Source organism: Peromyscus californicus, unplaced genomic scaffold (genome assembly GCF_007827085.1).
Source record: "Peromyscus californicus insignis strain IS unplaced genomic scaffold, ASM782708v3 Scaffold_2__1_contigs__length_46816999, whole genome shotgun sequence".
Lineage (NCBI taxonomy): Eukaryota > Metazoa > Chordata > Mammalia > Rodentia > Cricetidae > Peromyscus > Peromyscus californicus.
Genome location: NW_026294540.1, coordinates 11,081,909 through 11,103,758, shown reverse-complemented (window position 1 = coordinate 11,103,758; position 21,850 = coordinate 11,081,909). Strand labels below are relative to the sequence as shown.

Genomic DNA, 21,850 nt, shown 5'->3' with positions numbered 1-21,850 from the left:
ACAAGAGTCAGAACTAGGCCTAAGGGTGTTGGCCCCATAGCTGATAGGAGCTCAAGACGGGGATGCGGCTTCCTGGTGGCTCATCCAGATGACAGAGGCAGAGGAGAGGGGGTGTGCCAGGAGGAAGCCTGAGGTAAAAAACAAGCCAGGGTCCTTGCACGGAGTGTTGGGGCTAGAGTACAGCTGAGACCTCCTCTCATCCCCACAGGGTTCCTGCGCTTCCTGTGAAGAACTTGAATGGCACCGGCCCTGTCCACCCAGCACTGGCCGGTAAGACCCAATCCAGTGAGGCCCCGCCCACCAGCCTCAAGATCCCCGCCCCTTGGGTGAACTGGTGGGTGGGCCCAAGTGCGGTCCTTCCCATTAGGTTAGTTTGGCTGCAACTTAGGGTGGTGGTGCTCTGGGGGTAGGCAGTGTCAGAGTACGGGGGTGACACCCTGTCCTCCATCCTCTGTAGCATCCACCTGCCCCATCAGTCCAACCATGAAGGGAGGGCGTGACTTGTCACGACCCCACCCCTTATCACTGCACCCCACTCCCCACCCCAGGGATGACTGGGATCCTGCTGTGTGCAGCCGGGCTGCCAGTGTGCCTGACTCGAGCCCCCAGACCCATCCTGCACCCGCCCCCTGTGAGCAAGAGCGACGTGAAGCCTGTTCCTGGAGTGCCCGGCGTGTGCCGCAAGACCAAGAAAAAGCACCTCAAGAAAAGTAGGCCCCGTGTGACCCCAATCACAATCCCAGTGCTCTTAGGACCCAGCAGGCACCTGCCTCTACTTACCCTCAGTTCGCCCTTCCCCCCTCCTTCCTGCCACTCCCCCACCTGCTCCCCAGCGCTTGACCCCCACCTCACCCCTCCTGAGATATGTCCCCCTCCCCCATCTCTGCAGGTAAGAACCCTGAGGATGTGGTTCGGAGGTACATGCAGAAGGTGAAAAACCCACCTGATGAGGTGAGCAGACCAGGTGGGGGCCTCAGCTCCTCCCAGCCTGCCTTCCTCCTGCCCGTCCTGGTTTCACCAGTTCCTCACCTGGTTTCACCTGGTTCCTCACCAGGCCCTGGGGAGGAGCCTAAGTTTTATAGAATCACACCTGTCTGTCTTTGTTGTGGGGGACCTGCCCCCACTTTTCCCCCCAGGGTACTCTTGAGCAGGGAGAAATAAGGAATATGTAGATAGAAATATAGAGGAGAGAGACAGACAGAAACACAGGCTAGCCTCGGGAGGGCCTGGGTCAAAACCCACCAGCTCCTTCTGTCTCTACTAAAGGGCTTTTATAGAAATGCCAAGGGGCGGAGCAAAAGACCTCCCTGCAGCACGGCCAAGTGCAAACCATCCCAGACACCTGGTGACCATGGTGGTTCAGGTGACCATCCCCTAATGCAGCCCTGCTGTGTAAAGCAATCTCAGCTCTCACTAGGAAACCTCTATGGGCTCCCACCTTTTGTGATGGATGGTTTTACGCCACATTTTCCATTCAGGGTATTGCTTTGGGTAATTAAGCATTTAACCCCTGCTCAGGGGCTGTCTGAGGAGGGAATCAGAGGCAAGGTTTCCCGCCTTCCCATCTTCAGTGTCCTCCTGTGGCCCTTCCCATCCTTAGTGTCCCTCTGTGGCCTTCCTCATGACCCTCATCCTCAGTGTCCCTCCATGGCTCTGCCCATCCTCTGTAGCGCGCCCCATAGCCTTCCCCATGGCCCTTCCCATCCTCAGTGTCTCTCCCTGGCCCCCCAGGACTGTACCATCTGTATGGAGCGGCTGGTCACAGCATCCGGCTATGAGGGTGTGCTCCGGAACAAGAGCGTGCGGCCCGAGCTTGTGGGCCGCCTGGGCCGCTGTGGCCACATGTACCACCTGCTCTGCCTGGTGGCCATGTACTCCAACGGTAACAAGGTGGGCCACAAGGTGGGCTGCCGTGCAGCGGGTGGGCGCCAGGCAGTGAGTTGGGCAGTGGGCGGGGGCCGGGTGGGACCCCCCCCCAGCCCCCGGGGCCTCACACCAGCCCACCCTTCCCAGGATGGCAGCCTACAGTGCCCCACCTGCAAAGCCATCTACGGGGAGAAGACAGGGACGCAGCCGCCAGGGAAGATGGAGTTTCACGTCATCCCGCACTCGCTGCCTGGCTTTGCAGACACCCAGACCATCCGCATTGTCTATGACATCCCCACGGGCATCCAGGTGAGCCCTGCGGACCCCACTCTCTGGCCCCTCCAGAGACTCCACCCGTCTGGGATCTGACCCCTCCCACTGCTGTGTCCACAGGGCCCTGAACATCCCAACCCAGGCAAGAAGTTCACCGCCAGAGGCTTCCCTCGCCACTGCTACCTACCGAACAATGAGAAAGGACGGAAGGTGGGTACCCCCCCCCCCCGGCTCTCAACAATGAATGAGGGCAGGGTCCCCGGCCACCATCTTCTAGGCCTGCCTCTCCCTTGTCCACAATCCCTGCTGCGTCGTTCCTTCCCAAGTCAACATGCTTAATAGCAGGCCCCAAACCTACTTCATCTCATTCACCAGTTGAAGAAAGCTGTAGAGAGGGCACATGACTTATAGACAGTCACAGCAGCCTTTCACCCTAAGCCGTCCAACTGTCCATGACTGTTTACCCGAAGAAGCTAGCACCTTCGATTTCCCTGCGAAATCTTCAGACCTTTAATCATGGGAACTAATTCACAAAGCGGCTGTTTTGTACAAAGAGTGGGGACTAAACCCCAGCAGTACTGCTGACAAGGCCCGAAAGAAACAGAACTTTCTGAAATGGATGGTCATGGAGCAGGCTGAGGCCCAGGCTGCCAGTAACCCTCACCCCTCACCCCTCACCCCCCCCTCCCTCCCCAACCCCTCCAGGTGCTGAGGTTGCTCATCACCGCCTGGGAACGCAGACTCATCTTCACCATTGGAACATCCAATACCACGGGCGAGTCGGACACCGTGGTGTGGAACGAGATTCACCACAAGACGGAGTTCGGTTCCAACCTCACTGGCCACGGCTACCCCGACGCCAGCTACCTAGACAACGTGCTGGCCGAGCTCACCGCCCAGGGCGTGTCTGAGGCCATGTCTAAGGCCTGAGGCCTGAGTTGCCCGCCTTTCCTCTTGCTTTGCCCCTAGCCAGGCATAGGCCTCCCTCCAGCAGGTGGGAGGAGCCAGAAGCGCTAAGGGGATCTAGCTGGTGGCTGTGAGGGTGACAGGGGAATGCCAGGCCAGCTGGCTCCAACAACCTGTGGCCCCCAGCAAGGGCAGCAGGGATAGGATGGCCAGAGAGGGCAACCTCCCTATGGAAAAGATGGAGCTTTGCCCTTCACGCCACACACACACATACACACACACACACACACACACACACACACACACACACACACACACGTGTCCTGTTGCACGCACACGCTCACGCACGTACACCCACGTGCCTCTGACTTCCCCCAGTCTGCAGGGGGGAGGAAAAGAGACAGAAAGGCTCCCATTGACGACACATCCCGTGGATCCCCCTGTGTCTCCATCACATCTATATAGGCTCGTCCCCTTCCCAGGATTTGGGCCAAGCGCTGGGGGAATGGGGAGTCTGTAAGGTTTCCAGGGGCCGGTCTGCCCCTGCGCCTCACCCTCTTAACCCATGTCAGCTCTGCCACCTGCCTGCCCACTGGGCACTGCAAGCCAATGGGGTAGAAATCCCAGGCTACAGAGTCGCTTTTCGCGGGCCACTGGGGACGAGGCTATCTTATTTTGTGCTTGTGTCTATTTATCTTCCTGGGACCCCCCACCCTCTTCCTCCTGTGCCCATCTCTAGACCTCTGTGTATCCCAGGCAACGGCGTCATTCTTGCCTCTATGCCGGCTTCTCCCCCACTAAGCCGCTCCGGACATTTGAGACCCAAAAGCTGTAGCTTCTGGCTTCAGGAGCGAGGGGAGGCCTTGTTTCAGGCCCACGCGTTGAAAACGGAGAGCAGGCGGCAAAGCGTTAACTTCTCGCTCCTTGGAAGTGGGCAGTGGGCGGCTGATCGTCTCAGGCCAACCAGAGGCCCGTTGCCCAGGCAACTCACCAGCTCCGCCTCTGAGGATTGGCTGCTGCGATGGAAGTCAGCCAAGCTTTAAAGGGACGCCAGCGATTGCTCTTTTGAAAGAAAGAAAGGAAAAAAAAAATCTACCAGTCCCACTGTGGGTGGAGAAATAAATGGTCTTTCTCCTTGTCAGGCCTTTTTCTGCCAAGAGGGTGCTGGGTGACTGTGCTTCTAGGGAACACTGGGGAGAGACAGCTTGGGAGACAATGATAACCATTGGACCACTGCCCGGGGCAGCGGGAGAAAGCAGAGGATGGGCCCTGATACTGTGCTGTCTTGCAGCATCAAGGGAAGGAGGCAAAACTCTCATAGTCACTAAGGATGCAGAAGTGACGTGCACGCACACAGCACAACACACACACACACACACACACCCGAGTGACAAGGATGATCGGAACTCTGTGCCGCCCTCCAGGAGGGTGTGGAAGAGCTGGGAGATACCATATCGGCCCACCGATGCCACCCTGGCCATGGAAGAAGGCGGGAGGAAAAGCTTCCCTCCTAACAGAGCCTCTGAGAGATGATGCTCCGGCTCCAGGCGACCCCTGCTGACCACATGTGGGATAGCGCTGCACCGTCCCCGGAGCTCCTGATCCAGCTGGTAGACTTGGTTTCTTCAAGGAGTCTTCACAGGCTCTTCAGCTCTGCCAGCCGAGTGTTCCCAAACGTTTCGCCCTCTGTGGCTCACTCTCAAATCATATCCCAAGCCTACAGCCCAGACCTGTGAGCCCCAGAACTCAGATGCCTGCCCCCCCCAACCCCTCAGTGGCCGGGTAGAATCTGGGAACCTGTGCTTATGGCCAAGAATCTTCTCACTGGCCCCCAGGGTACCCCAATGTTAACACTTCACAGCTAGGCACACTCACTCGTCACTTTATACAGGATAAACTGAGGCTCAAAGAGGGAGAAAGAGCCCGTGTCCAGCTTCAAGGCTCTGAATCGGCATGCTGGGCTCCCACCCCGTTCTGAGAACACCTGGTTCCAGAAGCTTGAGGTCGGGGCTGCCAGATGAGGGTGGGGTACAGAAGGATCTGTGAGGTCACGGGGCTCACAGAAGTGGAAAGGGGAAGGTCTTGGTCAAGCCTATTTGGTGCTGGCCTGAGACAGGAGGAAAGCACACTCAGGCACAGCTGTATCCAGCAGCTCAGGGTGAGATGGGCTCCACCGGCACTGACCGAGGGGCGTCCAGTGAAGCCGAGACTCTGGGCTCAGAGAAGAGAGTGAGGTCTGGCCAGTACAGGGCTGGACCCTGCCAAAGGCTCCCATGCCCTGGCTGGCCACAGGGCACACAGGACCAGGCTTTGTCTGGGAGGCTCCAGGCCACAGCAGTGAAGAAGGGCAGCCTGGAGGAGATGCCTGGGCCAGACTGCGCTGGGGGAGGCCCCGTGGCTCCTTGTCCTCAACTGGCTCTGGCACCGCCTCAGCATCCAGCATCCTAGCGGGCCACTCGCCCCTGTCCCTGCCTCTGGAACTCCTCGTGGGCTTGCTCCAAGTCTTCAAGTACCTGCAGCAGATGGGTGATGGCCGTTCTCTGCCGAGCCAGAACCTCCACGCAGGCCCCTGGAGGGAAAGAGCAGGCCATGGGGTTCAGCAGGCTCTCGGTGGCTGTCACCAGAGCCCAGGGGCTTCCTGGGGCTGTAGTTTTATCCCGTGCAGAAAGGATCCCCAGATTCACCAGCACTGGAAACATGAGGGCATACAGGAGGACATGGGGAGTGTGCTTGGCCAACTTGGGCACGCATCTGAAAGGGACGAGAACGGAACCCCTTCTCCCTTACCATCCGCGGCACCAGAGTCCTTCCCGGGGTCCAGCTCTGGAGCTGGGTCCAGGCTGGAGTCCTCCAGCAATTTCAGCCTGAGGGTTGAGAAGAAAAAGGGACAAAGCTGTTTTCCAAGGCACAGTGCTACTCCTACCCAAGATTCTCTGCTGCTTGCAGGGGAAATCAGAGGTTCATCATCACCACCATCACCATCACAATTATCACCATCATCACCATCACAATCATCACCATCAACACCATCACCATCGCTATCACCACCATCAACACCATCATCACCATCAACACCATCATCACCCTCACCACCATCACTATATCATCATCACCATCGCTATCACCACCATCACCACCATCATCACCACCACCATCATCATCATCACCACCACCATCATCACCATCACCATCATCACCATCACCACCATCATCACCATCATCACACCGTGATTATCATCACCATCACACCACCATCATCACCATCACCATCGCCACCATTACCATCACCACCAGCATCATCCCAGCCACCACCACTCCATCACCACAAACATTTCTAGAGTAGCAGGCTCTACACCAAGAAGCCCTGTACATGCCTGAATTCATTTCATGGCACAGCCAGCTTACACAAGGCAGGTACTTACCGGTAACGCTGCTCTCCAGATAAACCACAGACACGCAGAGAGATTGAGGAACTTGCCTAAGTTCACATAGCACCATAATAGCTCCTACATGGGGGAAGCTATGTGGTGTCCTTTCACTGGATTGGCTCTTGACTCTTCGGACAATACTATGAAGTCAATGCAATGCCCTATCTCCTCCTTTGCTATACGAGGCACAGAGAAGTCAAGTAACTAGCTGAACACCACACAGCCACTAACTAGCCAGGTCAGTACAGAACCTTCCCTACAGTGGCTTGGTACAAACCTGTCACTAACTAACAGCTCTTCAAGCTAGGAAGAGGGAGGGAGGTATCCAAGGTACCAGGGAGGCTCAAAAGCCAAGTTAAAGAGACCAACCGTACCCAAATCTCTGGAGCTCCCATACTGTAAGCTCCCAAGCTCCCTGGGATAGTTTAAATGAGAACATCACTCACTAGCTCATAGGCATGAATACTTGGCTCCCGGTTGGGGGAACTGTTTGGGAAGGATCAGGAGGTGTGGCCTTGTTGGAGGAGGTGTGTCACTAGGGGTGGGCTATGAGGTTTCAAAAGATTCAAACTGTTCCCGGTCAGCTCTCTCTGCCTCACGCTTTGGGATCGAGACGTGAGCTCTCAGCTGTTCCTGTTGCCATGTCTTTGGTCCGCCATCATGGACTCTGACCTCTGAAACCCAAGCCCCCAATTAAATGCTTTCTTTTAGACATTGCCTTGGCCATGGGGTCTTGTCACAGCAGTGAAACCTAAGACAATCTGTTGTGCCTTACAGATCATTCCAAGACCTGACTTCCTGGACACTGAGGCCCCATGGTGGCCCATGCACCTCTGAAAGCTCAGCCAGTGTGCTAAAAGGTGGATCAATAGGGCTTGGCTGAAGCTCAGTGGAGTGCAAGGCCGTGAGTTCTACCCCAGCACTGTCAAACAGAGAAAGAAAAGAAAGGCAATGGGCTGGGCCTGCCGCTCAGCTCAGTTGGTGGAGAGTCTGCCCACCATGCGTGAGCTCCAGGCTCAGTCCCCAGCACCACATAAATAAACCAGGCATGGTGGCGCACACCTGTAAGGCCAGACCGGGCATGGTGGCGCACACCTGTAAGGCCAGACCGGGCATGGTGGCGCACACCTGTAAGGCCAGCACTAAGGAAGTACAAACAGGAAGATCAGAAGTTTAGGATCGGGGCTGGAGAGATGGCTCAGCAGTTAAGAGCACTGACTGCTCTTCCAGAGGACGTGGGTTCAATTCCCAGCACCTACATGACAGCTCACAAACTGTCTGTAATTCCAGTTCCAGGTTCACCCAACACCCACGGTGAAACACCAATGCACATAAAATGAAAATAATTTTTAAAAACTGCAATTAAAAAAAGAAGAAGAAGAAAAGTTTAAGGTCATCTGCTACACGGCAAGTTCAAGGCTAGCCTGGGCTACATGGGGAGGGGGACATTTTCTAAGGGATAAATGACCGTAAAGAGGCCACAGTGGGGTGAGGCAGGTGACACCCACCTGAGTTGGTCCCTCCCCAGGAGCAGCTGGCGATACACCACCTGGGCCTCGGCGTCAGGATCCAGTGGGTCACTCCAGTCCCCCAGCGTGACGGCTGAGTGTGTGCGGCTGCAGCCGGCAGCTGAGGATATACAGTACGGTCAAGAAAGTCTTGTTCCGAGCTAGCAGCCTCTCTGCCTCATTCTAGGCGGGGTAGTCATCACGCCCTGCCTTCTTCAGTTTGCCCAATTCCTGTGCAAGCCTCTCCCTCCTCCACTTAGTCAGGTCCCCCTTGTAGCTCCTGCCTGGGTTCCAGCCTCCTCCCCGCCTCCACTCTGATTCAGAAGCTACGGCCTCACGAACCCCGTCCCTGCTCAGCTTTAACTATCAACTTGACACACAGCCTAGACTCATCTGAGAGGAGAGTCTCAAATAACGGCATGCCCAGATCAGGTTGGCCCGTGGTCATGTCCGGGGCGGATTGTGTTGATTGGTAATTGATGCGCAAGGGCCCAGCCCACTGTGGGTGGCACCATTCCCTAGGCAGGTGGTCCTGGGCTGCATAAGAAAACTGGGTAAGTGTGAGCCTGTGAGCGGGCCAGCGAGTGGTGTTCCTCCATGGCTTCTGCTTCAAGTTCCTGCCCTGCCCTCCCTCGGTGATCTAGAAATGGAAGCCAAATTAACCCTTTCTTCCCCTAAGGGCAGAAGGTTTCATCACAGAAACAGAAAGGACGCTGAAGCGGACCGTATTGACCCGTGAGTCCTGCCTCAGCCCCCTTTGCTCAGCCTTGCACACCCTCACTCACCACCGTCACTCACAGCAACGTCTCCTCCAGACAGCCTTCCCCAGTCCCTGCCCTGGGGCTGGGTCTCAGAGACTCTCCAAGTCTCCGAAGCCTCAGTTTTGTGATTCTAACACTATTATCATTGTCTGGATAGGGCCGGGATGGGATCTATGGTACAGCCAGCGCTCAGGGCCAGAGATTCATCCCAGCAACAGCATAGCAGCCTGTTACGGTCACCATCATTGTCATCTAGCCTCAGCAAGTCAGACTGTGTGCTCTGGGCACATAGTGGGAGTGTTGGAAACAGTACTTGTGTGTAGCTGGCACAGACGGTGTTCTGAGTATATCAACTCAGTATCGGCTAATAGAACCAAGGAGGTCAGGGCTATCCTCAACCCCGCTCCCCAGTCGAGAAGACTGAAGCACAGAGACATTAAGTCACTTGCTCATGGTGGCACAGCACACCCAAGTGAGAGTGCGATGCTTACTGATTGGCCGACGGGGAGGGTGGAGCCTGCAGCAAAGCCCACCCCCTCACCTGAGCGCTCAGCCTGGAGGCAGCAGGTCCAGCGTCCGCGTTGGAAGGCACCCGGGTGGCAGGCTGTCAGCTTGTCCTGGTTGGGGGCGCTGGCTTTACGCAGGGCTGACAGCCATTGGTTGAGGTCATTCACATTCTGCAAGGGGTGGAGCCAATCAGAACGCGGGTGAGCCTGAGCCAGGGTCCCCAGGGTCCCCACCCCTGACTGTGGTGACACCTTACCTTGCACTGGAGGTAGGTGGTGTGTGGCACCCCAGTGCCATCCTGCGTCACCACCTGCATGACATGTGGTAGTTGGAAGGCACCCTCATCCACACGCTCCACGGCACGGATGCAGGACACTGGGATGGATGAGTGAACCTGTGGGCAGCCACAGGCGGCATGCCTTTGGATGTGGCACCAGGTGGAGCCACCAAGGACATGTACTCAGTTCTGAACAGCTCTGTTGTGTCTTCCCCACAGTCCTGCTGTCACCTGCTGAGTGACTTGACTTTTCCCAGGTCTAAGTTGGCTTTCACCAGCATTAACATCACTGACACCATCATCACCATCGTTATCACCACCACCCCACAATCACCATCACCTTCATCATCACCACCATCATCACCATCATTATCATCACTATCATCATCACCAGCATCATCACTACCACCACCTCCACCATCACCACCATCACCTCCATCATCACCATCATTATCATCACCATCATCACCTCCATCATCATCATCATCACCTCCATCATCACCTCCATCATCATCACCATCATCACCTCCATCATCATCATCATCACCTCCATCATCACCTCCATCATCACCTCCATCATCATCATCATCATCATCACCTCCATCATCACCTCCATCATCACCTCCATCATCACCTCCATCATCACCTCCATCATCATCATCATCACCACCATCATCACCTCCATCATCACCACCATCATCACCTCCATCATCACCTCCATCATCACCTCCATCATCACCACCATCATCACCTCCATCATCACCTCCATCATCACCACCATCATCACCTCCATCATCACCACCATCATCACCTCCATCATCACCACCATCATCACCTCCATCATCACCACCATCATCACCTCCATCATCACCTCCATCATCACCTCCATCATCACCTCCATCATCATCGCCATGATCACCTCCATCATCACCACCACCACCATCATCGCCATGATCACAATCATCACCCTCACCCTCATCACCACCACCAGCATCCTTGCCACAGCAGTCGCTTATGTGGCACTGGGCTGAGGCTTTCGGAACCTTGCTTCCCTCAGCTCACTTGATGACCGCGACCACTTTCTGAGACTGGGCCTGTTACTCTCCCCAATGTGAAGATGGGGAGACTGAGGCACGAAGGCAAACGACCCTGCCAAAGTCACTCCGTCTGTGGACGCAGCCCTGCAACCCAGACGCCTGATGAAATGCCAAGTCCTAGTCTCCCTCGGGCTGGTTAGGATGGAGGACAGTGGTGTCATCTGCCTAGGACAGAGCCCGGCACACGCAGGCACACAGGGAAAGCTTGTGCATGGTGACTGAGTTGTTGAGTGAGTGCCTCTGTGTGTGTGTGTGTGTGTGTGTGTGTGCACCTGCACACAGCCAGCAGAACAGATGGATCCTACGTGCGTCTGTGATGCTTGGTGTAGGCCTTGTGGCCCCCACCCCTGCATGTCCACCCCTGGACAGAATGTCCCACCGTGAAATGTGTCCTTGTTCTGGGCCAGGCTGGCCCCAAGCTCAGAGCCAGCCAAGAGTTTGGAATCCGTTGCCTTAACTGCTATGATATTGGGTGGGGGTGCCCCAACTTCCTCATTGGGTCTCAGTTTCCCCCAGTACCCTAGTGACGTCTTCTTGTGGTCGGAGTCCCACCTGCCACTCTGGAGTCTTGGAGTAGGAGAGGTCCTTCCCACTCAGCCGGAAGTAGCGCTTCTTGAAGGCAAAGCGTGTGGCCAGGCCGGCGGGCTCCTCCTTGCGCTTCAGCAGGAAGCCTTCCCGAACAATTGTCGAGGGTTGGACCAGGGTGCAGGCTGGCCCCCCAGCCTCTGGGAAATAGAGAGAGGGGGTGGGGGACTCTGCTATGTCTGGGGCCTCTGGCACCTGCTGCAACGGTCTGCTCCTCAGGGGCGGGAAGACCAAGGCTATGACCTCAGACCCCACTCCTTCACACGCGCACACACACACACACACACACACACACACACACACACACACACACACACCAGCCACTGAGGCAAGGGACTAAAGAGCAGAAGAAAGTGGTACCCAGATCCCTCTCCAAGCCCAGGGACCGGCAGGTAAGACTGCAGCTGGATGGGACTCTCCATTGCTCCTGGTTACTCCAATGTGACCTGAGTCTCCAAAGTGCCCTCAACCCCAAGTCCTCTGCTTCAAAGGCGCATAACACTATTCCACTCCCAACGCAAGCCGACTGGCGTTGGGAGGACTGCCCCCACAGCTTTCCAGTGCCCCACTTCCTTCTCCTCTTTTTCTCTTCTGCACAAGCCTCTCTGATGTCCTCTGTCCCTACCCCAGGGCCTTTGCACGTGCTGTTCACTGCCTGGATTGCTCTTACATTGGGACCGGTTCCCCAAATCCCAGCCAGAGTGTCTCCATCTTACACCAAGATGCCCTTTAGCTATTCTGTGTGCCCAGACAGGAGCCAAACAAGCCATCCTTCCCCCCAGTCAGTATCTCTGAGGCCAGCAGAATCTCCAAGAGCAAAATAGAGTGTACTGTAAGTCCCGTCCCCCTCCCCCCCCAAGTCCCCTCCCTCTGTTTTGGTCTGTGCCCTGTTGTTGGAGTCCGCAGTCATCTCCAACGCGCTGACACTAGGTGGCGCTCTAAACCCAGGGCTGCATCAGCTCCCGGGTTGTGGTGATGGTGATGGGGGGTTGTGTTGCTGCTAGGTGATTCACAGGGAGAGGACTTCAAGAAAATCCAGCCCTGGGGGGCAAGTGTGGACTCCATTCTCTGGGCACCTGGCAGTGTCCTTGTCTGGGAGCTGATGTTGATTTAACACACTCCAAAAAAGTCACAGTGCTCACTCCAGATGTTCACTCTAGTGCCACTAGGGAGGCCACTCTGGGCCACTGGGCCATTCTCTCTCTGTCTCTCTGTCTCTCTCTGTCTCTGTCTCTCTGTCTCTGTCTCTCTGTCTCTTTCTGTCTCTTTCTCTCTGTGTCTCTCTGTCTTGCTCTCTCTGTCTCTCTCTGTCTCTCTGTCTCTTTCTCTCTGTCTCTGTCTCTCTCTCTCTCTCTGTCTCTTTCTCTCTCTCTGTCTCTGTCTCTTTCTCTGTCTCTCTCTCTCTCTGTGTCTCTCTCCAGAGTCTTACTGTGTGGTCCAGACTGTCCTGGAACTCTCTGTAGACCAGGCTGGCCTCTCTTGCCTCTGCCTCCCGAGTGCTGGGATTAAAGACGTGGACCACCACACACCAGCCCGCCCTCCCCACCTTTGTGACCCCCCGACACTGTATATCTGTCTGGCTGTTGTCTTACAGCTTGGTCCCCACTGGAAGGAAATCCTATGAATAAGTCCAAGATTTTCTCCTGTCTCGTGTGTGTGTGTATGTGTGTGTGTGTGTGTGTGTATACACGTACATATGCATGTGTGTGTGTATAGTGCATGCATGTGTGTGTGCATCTGCTCATGGGCAGACCAGAGGTCAACATCTGGAGTCTTTCTCTGTTGCTCCCCAGTTTATGATTTGACACAGGCCCACTTACTGGACCTGGAACTCACCATTTGGCTCCAGTGGCTGGTCAGGGAGCCCCGAGGATCCGCCTGCCTCCATACCACCAATGCTGGGGTTACAGACAGTCACAGCCATGCCCAGATTTTAGGTGAGTGGAGGGATTTGAACTCAGGTCCTCAAGCTTGCTCAGTAAGTACTTCACTCACTGAGCCATTTCCCCTTCATTAACCACTTTATCCAAAGCATCTAGAAGGGTATTTTTTTTTTCAAGTGCTGGGATTGAACCTAGGACCTCATGCATGCAAGGCAAGCTCTCCTCCACTAAGCCATAGTCCCAGGCCTTTGAGGTGGTGCCTATTTAATATGGCAGAAACTTACTAAGTGTACCCATACCAGAGACTCCATGCCATGACCCTGCCCCATGGCCACGTTGGTAGAGATGACCTAACCAAGTCTGACACCAATGTTAATTGACTGACTAGTTGACCTGCAGGTCCACAATCTTGGTGCTGGGGAACTGGGGACCAATGGAGTGGGATGCTGAGGACTCCTCCCCCCAGGGGTGGGGGTCACAAGCCAGGAGTGGCAGGACCACAGGACTCACCCTCATCCCCATCCACATCCACCAGCTGGTCCAGGAAGTCCCTCACACGTGAGATGCTCTGCATCAGGAAGGGGTGGAGGGGGGTCAGCCACAGCTCCTTGCCCTGGCCCAGCTGCTGGCCCAGGTTTCCAATGCTCTGCACGGCCTGGAGCAGAGGAGAAAGGAAGGCAAGGTCACTGCTGAGGCGAGCGCCCTCTGGAACCCCAAACTCTGTTCTCATATCAGTACACCGTGGGCACTGTCTGATCCCCCCCTCTCCCTTTTGGAACCAGCATCCAGTTCCCACCCAGTTCCCACCCCGCACCCAGCACTGCCCAATTCTATCACGTGTCCTTGGGGACCTGTCAGAGCCACAGGTTGTGGCCACTTTATCAAGAATGGCTTAATTCATACTGAGGTATAAATGACTGCTAGCCTACTTCCTCCATTTCTTTGGGAAGGAGTGAGTTTTCATGATCTAAAAAAATAATAAAGACAAGGAGGAAAAAAAAGGAAAAGAGCAACAGGGATGGGGGCTGTAGCTCAGCGGTAGAGTGATCACCTCCCATGCATGAGGCCCCATGTTCAATTCCCAGTACTGCCAAAAGGGGAGTGGGGTGGGCAAATGAAAGCCAGACACAGTGGGGTTTTTTTGTTTGTTTGTTTGTTTGTTTGTTTTAGTTTTCTGAGACAGGATTTCTCTGTGTAGTTTTGGTGCCTGTCCTGGATCTCGCTCTGTAGCCCAGGCTGGCCTCGAACTCACAGAGATCCACCTGCCTCTGCCTCCTGAGTGCTGGGATTAAAGGTGTGTGCCACCACCGCCTGGCCGTGGTCATTTTTAATGAGACTTATAATCTCAAGCACTTGAGAGGCTGAGGCAGGAGGATTACCCTGAGTCCTAGGCCAGTCTGGGCGACAGGCAAGTTCTAGGTCTCAGTGGCCCAGCAAGGCCACGTCATCGAAAACAGAGACACCCACAGAAGGAAACTGGCTTCCTCTGGGCCTTCTCCCAGACGACCTTCGCGATCTTTCCCATCATGCTTCTCTCCAGCTGAGAGGACCCAGGTCGAGCCCCTCCCACCCACCCCCACCCCCACCCTACCCCCCACCCCGGACACACACACATACACACCTTGGCAAGCAGCAGCAAGGAGCGGCTGGTCTGTGGGTCCGCGTGCTGGTCTCTGAGGTCGAACAGCTTCGGTGTGAGGATGGCGGGCGCAAAGAACCGTAGAAAGAGGAAACCGCTGGTGGCCAGGTACTTCACATCCTGCCGGAGAATCACGACAGGCCCTGAAGCCCTTGTCCCAGCTGGGGAAACTGAGGCAGCAAACACTAAGTGCCCAGAGAAGGGAGAGGGAGTCGGGTCAGGAGGCGTTTCCTAGCCTGCCAAGGAGGGTGCTCCCCCCTCCTCTCTGCCTCAGTTTCTCTAGCTGGAAAACGGACTGACGAAACTGATCTGGCCAACAAAACTGGTTTTAGCAGACTCCTGTGCTCGGAACACACAGCCAGAGAAGAGAGATATCGTGGCAACCTCAGAGAGGCCAAGTGGCTTGCTCAAGGTCCCACAGCAGAGGAGTCAGGATTCAAACCCAGACCCAGGAGCTATGGTTGCAAAAACAGGCCGTATTCTCCTCCCACAGACTTTACTTACCACTCACTCTAGGGCGGGTTACAGCCCAGATTGGTCATTTGCCTGAGATTACCCAGCAACCAACAGCAGAGGCAGAGTTGTTTACCACTCTCCGGCCATTCAGTCTCAGCTACCCGAGGGTCAAGGGTCAAGAGTGCATTTAATCTCTGCTTTCCAAATGAGGAGACTGAGGAGGCTCAGCAAGGAGCCTGGCAATCAGGCTGCAGAGCCCACCTGAGTCCCTCCGTGAGCTTTCCACACTGGGCACAGCTCCCTCCCCCACTGCTATATCAAGCCTGAGTAGGTATGTCTATGTTTATTTTGGGGTGTCAGCCACCCCTGTGACAATAGCTACCCTGGAGTGAGCTAGCTTCCTGGGCATGTCAGCCTTGCCCGTGGGCCCGGCGACGTCTGTACCCAGGGCTTCAGCGAGAGGGGACCATCTCAGTCAGAGCCCTGAACTGTCCCCAGATCACCACTTCCTCCCAGGCAGGTTCCCTGAATCGTTTCAACCCCCAACGTTAGCTCATCAAGGTACACATGCGCCAGGCCTGGTGGTGCAGGCCTGCCATCCCGTGTACGCAGAGGCCAAGGCAGGGGGTCACACAAGTTCGAGGCTAGCCTGGGCTACAGAGTGAGTTCCGGGCCAGCCTCGGCAAGTTATCGATAGCTTGTCTCAAAGTGAACAGTGAAAAAGAGGGCTGTGGGGGCATCTGCACCATGGGAGTGCTTGGCTAGTGTGCGTGGGACCCTGGGTTTCTCCCCAGGGCCGCAGAAATCGGCTGCGGTGGCACATGCCTGTGATCCCAGCGCGTGGGAGGCGGAGGCAGGGGGATCACAAGTTCAAAGTCACTGTGCTAGCTAGCTGTGTGTGTGTGAATGTGACACGCTACAGTTATCTGGGAAGAGGGACCCCAACTGAGAAAACAGCTCGATCAGATTGCCTGGAGGCAAAGCTGTGGGGGCATCTTCTTGACTCATGATGGATGCGGGAGGGTCCAGCCCACCGTGGGCGGCACGATGCCTGAGCAGGGGGTCCTGGGCAGCGTGAGAAAGCAAACCGAACAATCCCTGGAGAGCAAATCAGTGAGCAGTGTCCCTCCGTGGCCTCTGTTCCATTTCCTACCTCTGGGTTCCTGCCTCGACTTCCCTCCATGACAGATTACAAGTTCTTTTCTCCCCACATTTGCCTTGGTGTTCATCACAGTGGTAGGAAGCAAAAGAAAACAGTCATCCTTGGACACATAATAAGTTAGAAGAGGCCAGCCTGGGCTACATCTCACACACACACACACACACACACACACACACACACACACACACACACACTCATGCACATGCACACTCACTCATATACATGCACACTCACCCACTCACACTCACATGCACTCACATACATGCACACTCACACTCACATGCACTCACATACATGCACACACACGCACTCACATGCATGCACACTCACACTCACATGCACTCACATACACACACTCACATACTCACATATATGCACACACACGCACTCACATGCACGCACACTCACACACTCACACTCACATGCACTCACATACATGCACACACACACACACACACACACTCCCAGAGGCTGCTCAGGGCTCCCTACCTTCATGATCTGAGAAAGTCTGTGGTCCCTACCCACTGGGGACACGTGGGTGGCACTGATGTTGGCTTCCTGGGCTGAGCTGAGTGGGGAGCTGGCCTCCTGATCTCTTTCCTTCCTCCCTACCTTAGCTGTGTGTCCCACTTAACACCTCTGAGGCGGCCCGGGTGAGAGCCAGGCTAACTGGGGTGCAATGACGTCACTTCTAGATGGGAGGCCAGAGCTCAATCCCATGGGGGAGGAGAGGGAATCTGGGGAAGAAATCTCAAGCTCTCTGGGCCTTAGTTTCCCAATCTGTAAACAAAAAGCAGAGAGAGAGAGATGCTATAAACATCTTCAAAGCTCTTAACTCAGGCTGTAAGAATTGGGCTGTGATGTCTCCAGCGTTCAGTGGGTTCTGGATCTTTCTGCCAAGAGGTCTGTATTTAGCATTGGGGAAAAGTTAGTCCGGCTGAGGCAGGAGAGTTGCCTCAGTGGTTAATAGTGCATGCTCAGTGCTCTATCAGAAGTCCGGATCTCAGCACCCGCATCAGGTGGCTCACAAACATCTGGAATGCTAAGGACTCATATGACACCCTCTGGCCTCTGAGTGTGAGCGCAAACACATAAATAAAATAAATCTAAAAAAAACCAAAAACTTGCTGGTTTCATCCGTAACTGAAGACAACATCAGCGGCATCTATCTGTTGCCCAGGCTGGCCCTGAATTTATAATCCTCCTGCTGCAACCTCCAGGGGAGTTGGAATTACAGGCCTGTGCCACCAAGCTCCCCCTGACATCCATCTCAGGTTGTGCACTGAACATTATTAAGACAGGATCTCAGCCGGTTGGTGGTGACTCACGCCTTTAATCCCAGCACTCAAGAGGCAGAGACTGGCAGATCTCCATGAGTTCAAGGCTAGCCTGGTCTACAAAGTGAGTTCCAGGACAGCCAGGGCTGTTACACAGAGAAATCCTGTTTCAAAAAACCCAAAACAAAACAAACAAAAAAACAAAAAAACCAAACAAACAAAAACAAAACGGAGATCTCAGACCAGCAGGCCACGGTCCAGGACAACCTCAACGCGTGGTGACTAAATCCAAGTGACTGAATCCAGCTTGTCTGGCTGGGTGAATTCGCCCTCATGTTTCAAAACTGGGGGACTTTACATAGAATCCCAGAAGTTGGCAAGAGAGAGAGGGGAAGTTGGGGGTGGGGGAGAAGAGGAAGAGGAAGGAAGGAAGGGAAGAAGGAAGGAAGATGCTCAGCTTAGCCCAGCTCGCTTGGGGCAAAGGCCTGTCCATCGTCCCAGATATTCCAGAAGGTGAGTCAGGAGGACTGCAAGTTCAAGGCCTGCCTTGGAAACTTAGCAAGGCCCTATTTCAAAATAAAAAAAAGTGAAGAGAGAGCTAGGCCTTGGCTCAGTGGTGGAGTACCTGCCTGGTGTGTGTGAGACTGTGTCTTAGCCCCAGCATAGTAGTGAGAAAAAAGACTCTGCAGGAGCAGGGGGACTAGGCCCCTTTCCTATGTAGAACATTGGCCTGAGTGGTCCCTGTAGATAAGCGGTGGGGCTACATTTTGCCACAGACTCCACCACTCCCTACAGTTCCACATCTGCTCTGCTCATGTACCTCACCTGGCCCAAAGCCACAGTCCCCAGTCTCCATCTTTTGTATCCAGGCTGGGAAAGCCTAGCACCTACAGAACACGCGGAGCCTTCATCCTGGCCCTGGCCTTCTCCCTCCCTTCTGCTCTCATCACTACCATCACCACCATCACCATCACTACCATCATCACCAACACCACCATCATCATCACCAACATCACCAACATCACCAACACCATCACCACCACCATCATCACCATCATCACCATCATCATCACCAACACCACCATCACCACCACCATCATCACCACCACCACCATCATCATCAACACCATCACCAACATCACCAACACCATCATCACCATCACCACCACCATCATCACCATCATCATCACCATCATCATCATCACCATCACCATCACCATCATTACCATCATCATCATCATCACCAACACCACCATCACCACCGCCATCATCATCAACACCATCACCAACATCACCACCACCATCATCATCAACACCATCACCAACATCACCACCACCATTAACACCATCATCATCACCAACACCACCATCACCATCAACACCATCAACATCATCATTATTATCATCACCATCACCACCATCTGCGTGGAATATTATTTTTAACTGGGCAAAGATGGCTGTACTTGTTTAGGCTGCAGAATATTACTTTAACCGTGTAAAGGTGTGCTGCTTTCGTTTATGCTGCATTTGTTTAACTATGTAAAGATGTGTTGCATCTGCTTCACCTCGCCTGCCTAAGGCACCTGATTGGTTTAATAAGGAGCTGAACGGCCAATAGCTAGGCAGAGAAAGGCTAGGTGGGTCTGGCGGGCAGAGAGAATAAATAGGGGGAGAAATCTGGGCTCAAGAGGGAAGAGGGGGAAAATGAGAGGAAGAGGAGAGAATGAGAGAGACGCCCGGGGCAAGGAGCCAGGCAGCAGACACAGGAAGCCGTGAAAGTAAGATGTACAGAAGAAAAGTTAAAAAGCCCAAGCCAGTGGGGGGGGGGGGTGGCGCACGCCTTTAATCCCAGCACTCCGGGAGGCAGAGCCAGGCGCATCTCTGTGAGTTCGAGGCCAGCCTGGGCTACAGAGTGAGATCCAGGACAGGCTCCAAAACTAAAGAGAGACCCTGTCTCGAAAAACAAAATAAATAAATAAATAAATAAATAAATAAATAAATAAATAAAAGGCCCAAGGCAAAAGGTAGATAAAGAGAAACAGGTTAATTTAAGTTAAAAGAGCTGGCCAGAAGAGAGCCTAAGCTGGGCCGAGCATTCAAAACTAATAATAAGTCTCTGTGTCATGATTTGGGAGCTGGTTGGTGGCCTAAAAGAAAAAGCCTGCTACAATCATCACCACCATCACCATTATCAATCACCATTATCACCACCATCACCATTATCAATCACCATTATCACCACCATCACCATTATCAATCACCATTATCACCACCATCACCATTATTTACATCATCACCATCATCATCATCATCACCTCCATCACCACCACCTTCACCAGGCATCATCATTGGTCCCCTGGGTTCTAGGTCCTGCCAAGAACACTGTCCCTCTGCCAGAACACACACACACACACACCAGGTCTTGGTGTCACCTTTGGCCTGGCTCTGCGTGTGACCCTGAACACGGGGCCCGGCCCACCCCAACATTTTTGCGTCTGCCCCCACAGAACCCAGCCCACCTGATGCTCCACCCCGGGGAAGCGCTTCTCCACACACCGCTGGAGCTGCTTAAAGGCCAGGCGCAGGGCAAGCGGGCAGCGCCCTGCAGAGCTCACGATGGCGTCCACGATGGACCCCAGGTATCCGGTCAGCAGCCCCAGGCTGGTCTCCCGCACCTGCTCCTCTGTAGGTGTGCCCTTGAAGGAGATCCTCCTGGAGGGAGCAGGCAGAGCCTTCAGTCAGAACACCACACCCGCCGCCTCAGAACCCCTGCCAGCCTCCACTGTTCCTCCCCTCACACCAGATTCCCTGCAGGAACGTGAACACTCGGGGCAGTAGGCAGCGTCCCATCTCAGAGACTTCACAGTGGCTGTTCCTTTGCCCTGGAACATGCTGGCATGCAGCCGAAGTGCCACCTCCTCAGAATGGCCATCACCCCCACCCCCCTACCCACCTGTCACTCATAGTTACAAGCTCTAGCTCTGGGTGTCTTCAGCACGGCCATGTCGGATGCATGTTCCAAACCTAGGGCCTCGGCATCTGCAGTCCCCACTGCCTGGAGCCCTCAAGCTGGAAGTTCTCAGCCTCTGTATCCAACTTACGGCCCCTGGCATTGCCCCAGGTGGTCCTAACGGTAATTCATGAGTTGCGTGTCTGACCCCTCCCATTTCACAGGCATGAAAACCGAGGCCCATCAATGTGACTTTACCAGTAGGTGGCAGAGCTGAGATTATAAGTCAGGACCAACTCCAGTATCTCTCTGCAACCCTGCCCCACCCAAGTTCCCAGTGCCCCATCAGTGCCACTGAGTCTCCCGTGGTCTCCAGCTATACCCTGGGGGTTTCATAGATGACCCTGTCTTTCTGTTTGGGGCCTGGGTTCAAATCCCCACTTTGCAATTTCCCAGTTGTGTGACCTTGGACAGGGACCTCCCCTCACTGAGGATCTGTAAAGAGGGTGCTGAGGCCTGAGTCTGAGGTGGTCAAGAGGTGTGGGTTCTCTGTTTTCCTCATTATTATCCTAACAGATGGCCTGCATCTAGCTCTCAGGGTTTCATGGAAGCCAGCCCCCTGATTGTAGCAAAGAAGATTCTGGAAAGAAAGGAGGAAGAGTCCATGGAGGTATGGGATGGTTTTTAGTCACAGCCTAGCCTGCCTCCAATCTCACAGAAGGTTCCTGGGACCCATTTTGCAGACGATTCCTATGTAGGCCTCCATCATCTCCCAGCACACACTCATCTACCGCCTCCCACACACTCATCTGTCTGCCACACACACACTCATCTACCGCCCCACACACATTTATCTACCACCTCACACACACCCATCTGTCTGCTCCACACACACTCATCTACTGCCCCCACACACTCATCTACTGCCCCCCACACACTCATCTACTACCCTCCACACACTCATCTACTGCCCCTACACACTCATCTGTCTGCCCCACACACACTCATCTACTGCCCCACACACACTCATCTACCACTCCACACACACTCATCAACCACCTCACACACACCCATCTGTCTGCTCCACACACGCTCATCTATTGCTCCTCACACACTCATTTACCTCCCCACACACACTCCCAGCATTACCCTGTTTTGAGCCTCACATGCAAAACCCACAAGCGCCCCCAACACCCCCAAGTGTCGGGCCAAGTCACAGGGTGTGGGAGAGGCAGGATTTGGATTGGCCCAGAACAGCCCGAGCTGCCACAGCAC

The 21,850-nt window shown here is 54.7% G+C and overlaps 2 protein-coding genes across 7 annotated transcripts in view; one reads left to right on the top strand and one right to left on the bottom strand.

Moving 5' to 3' along the window:
• The window catches only part of Dtx1 (deltex E3 ubiquitin ligase 1), a 32,289-nt gene extending 28,107 nt beyond the window's left edge, over positions 1-4,182 (top strand). For 2 of the 3 annotated variants that reach the window (XM_052755224.1, XM_052755223.1), the window contains exons 4-10: positions 209-270; positions 549-710; positions 890-951; positions 1,732-1,902; positions 2,014-2,175; positions 2,260-2,349; positions 2,845-4,182. In XM_052755224.1, coding sequence (XP_052611184.1) covers positions 209-270; positions 549-710; positions 890-951; positions 1,732-1,902; positions 2,014-2,175; positions 2,260-2,349; positions 2,845-3,069 — 934 coding nt within the window. In that variant the 3' untranslated portion in view covers positions 3,070-4,182. The remainder of the gene's footprint in view (positions 1-208; positions 271-548; positions 711-889; positions 952-1,731; positions 1,903-2,013; positions 2,176-2,259; positions 2,350-2,844) is intronic. The other variant, XM_052755225.1, reaches the window with a different exon arrangement.
• Positions 4,183-4,911: 729 nt separating this feature from the next.
• Positions 4,912-21,850, bottom strand: part of Rasal1 (RAS protein activator like 1) — a 33,878-nt gene continuing 16,939 nt past the window's right edge. For 3 of the 4 annotated variants that reach the window (XM_052755218.1, XM_052755221.1, XM_052755222.1), the window contains 9 exons: positions 20,145-20,337; positions 14,713-14,850; positions 13,602-13,746; positions 11,176-11,348; positions 9,506-9,643; positions 9,284-9,419; positions 7,982-8,102; positions 5,833-5,909; positions 4,912-5,614 (listed from right to left, as the gene is read on the bottom strand). In XM_052755218.1, coding sequence (XP_052611178.1) covers positions 5,490-5,614; positions 5,833-5,909; positions 7,982-8,102; positions 9,284-9,419; positions 9,506-9,643; positions 11,176-11,348; positions 13,602-13,746; positions 14,713-14,850; positions 20,145-20,337 — 1,246 coding nt within the window. In that variant the 3' untranslated portion in view covers positions 4,912-5,489. The remainder of the gene's footprint in view (positions 5,615-5,832; positions 5,910-7,981; positions 8,103-9,283; positions 9,420-9,505; positions 9,644-11,175; positions 11,349-13,601; positions 13,747-14,712; positions 14,851-20,144; positions 20,338-21,850) is intronic. The other variant, XM_052755219.1, reaches the window with a different exon arrangement.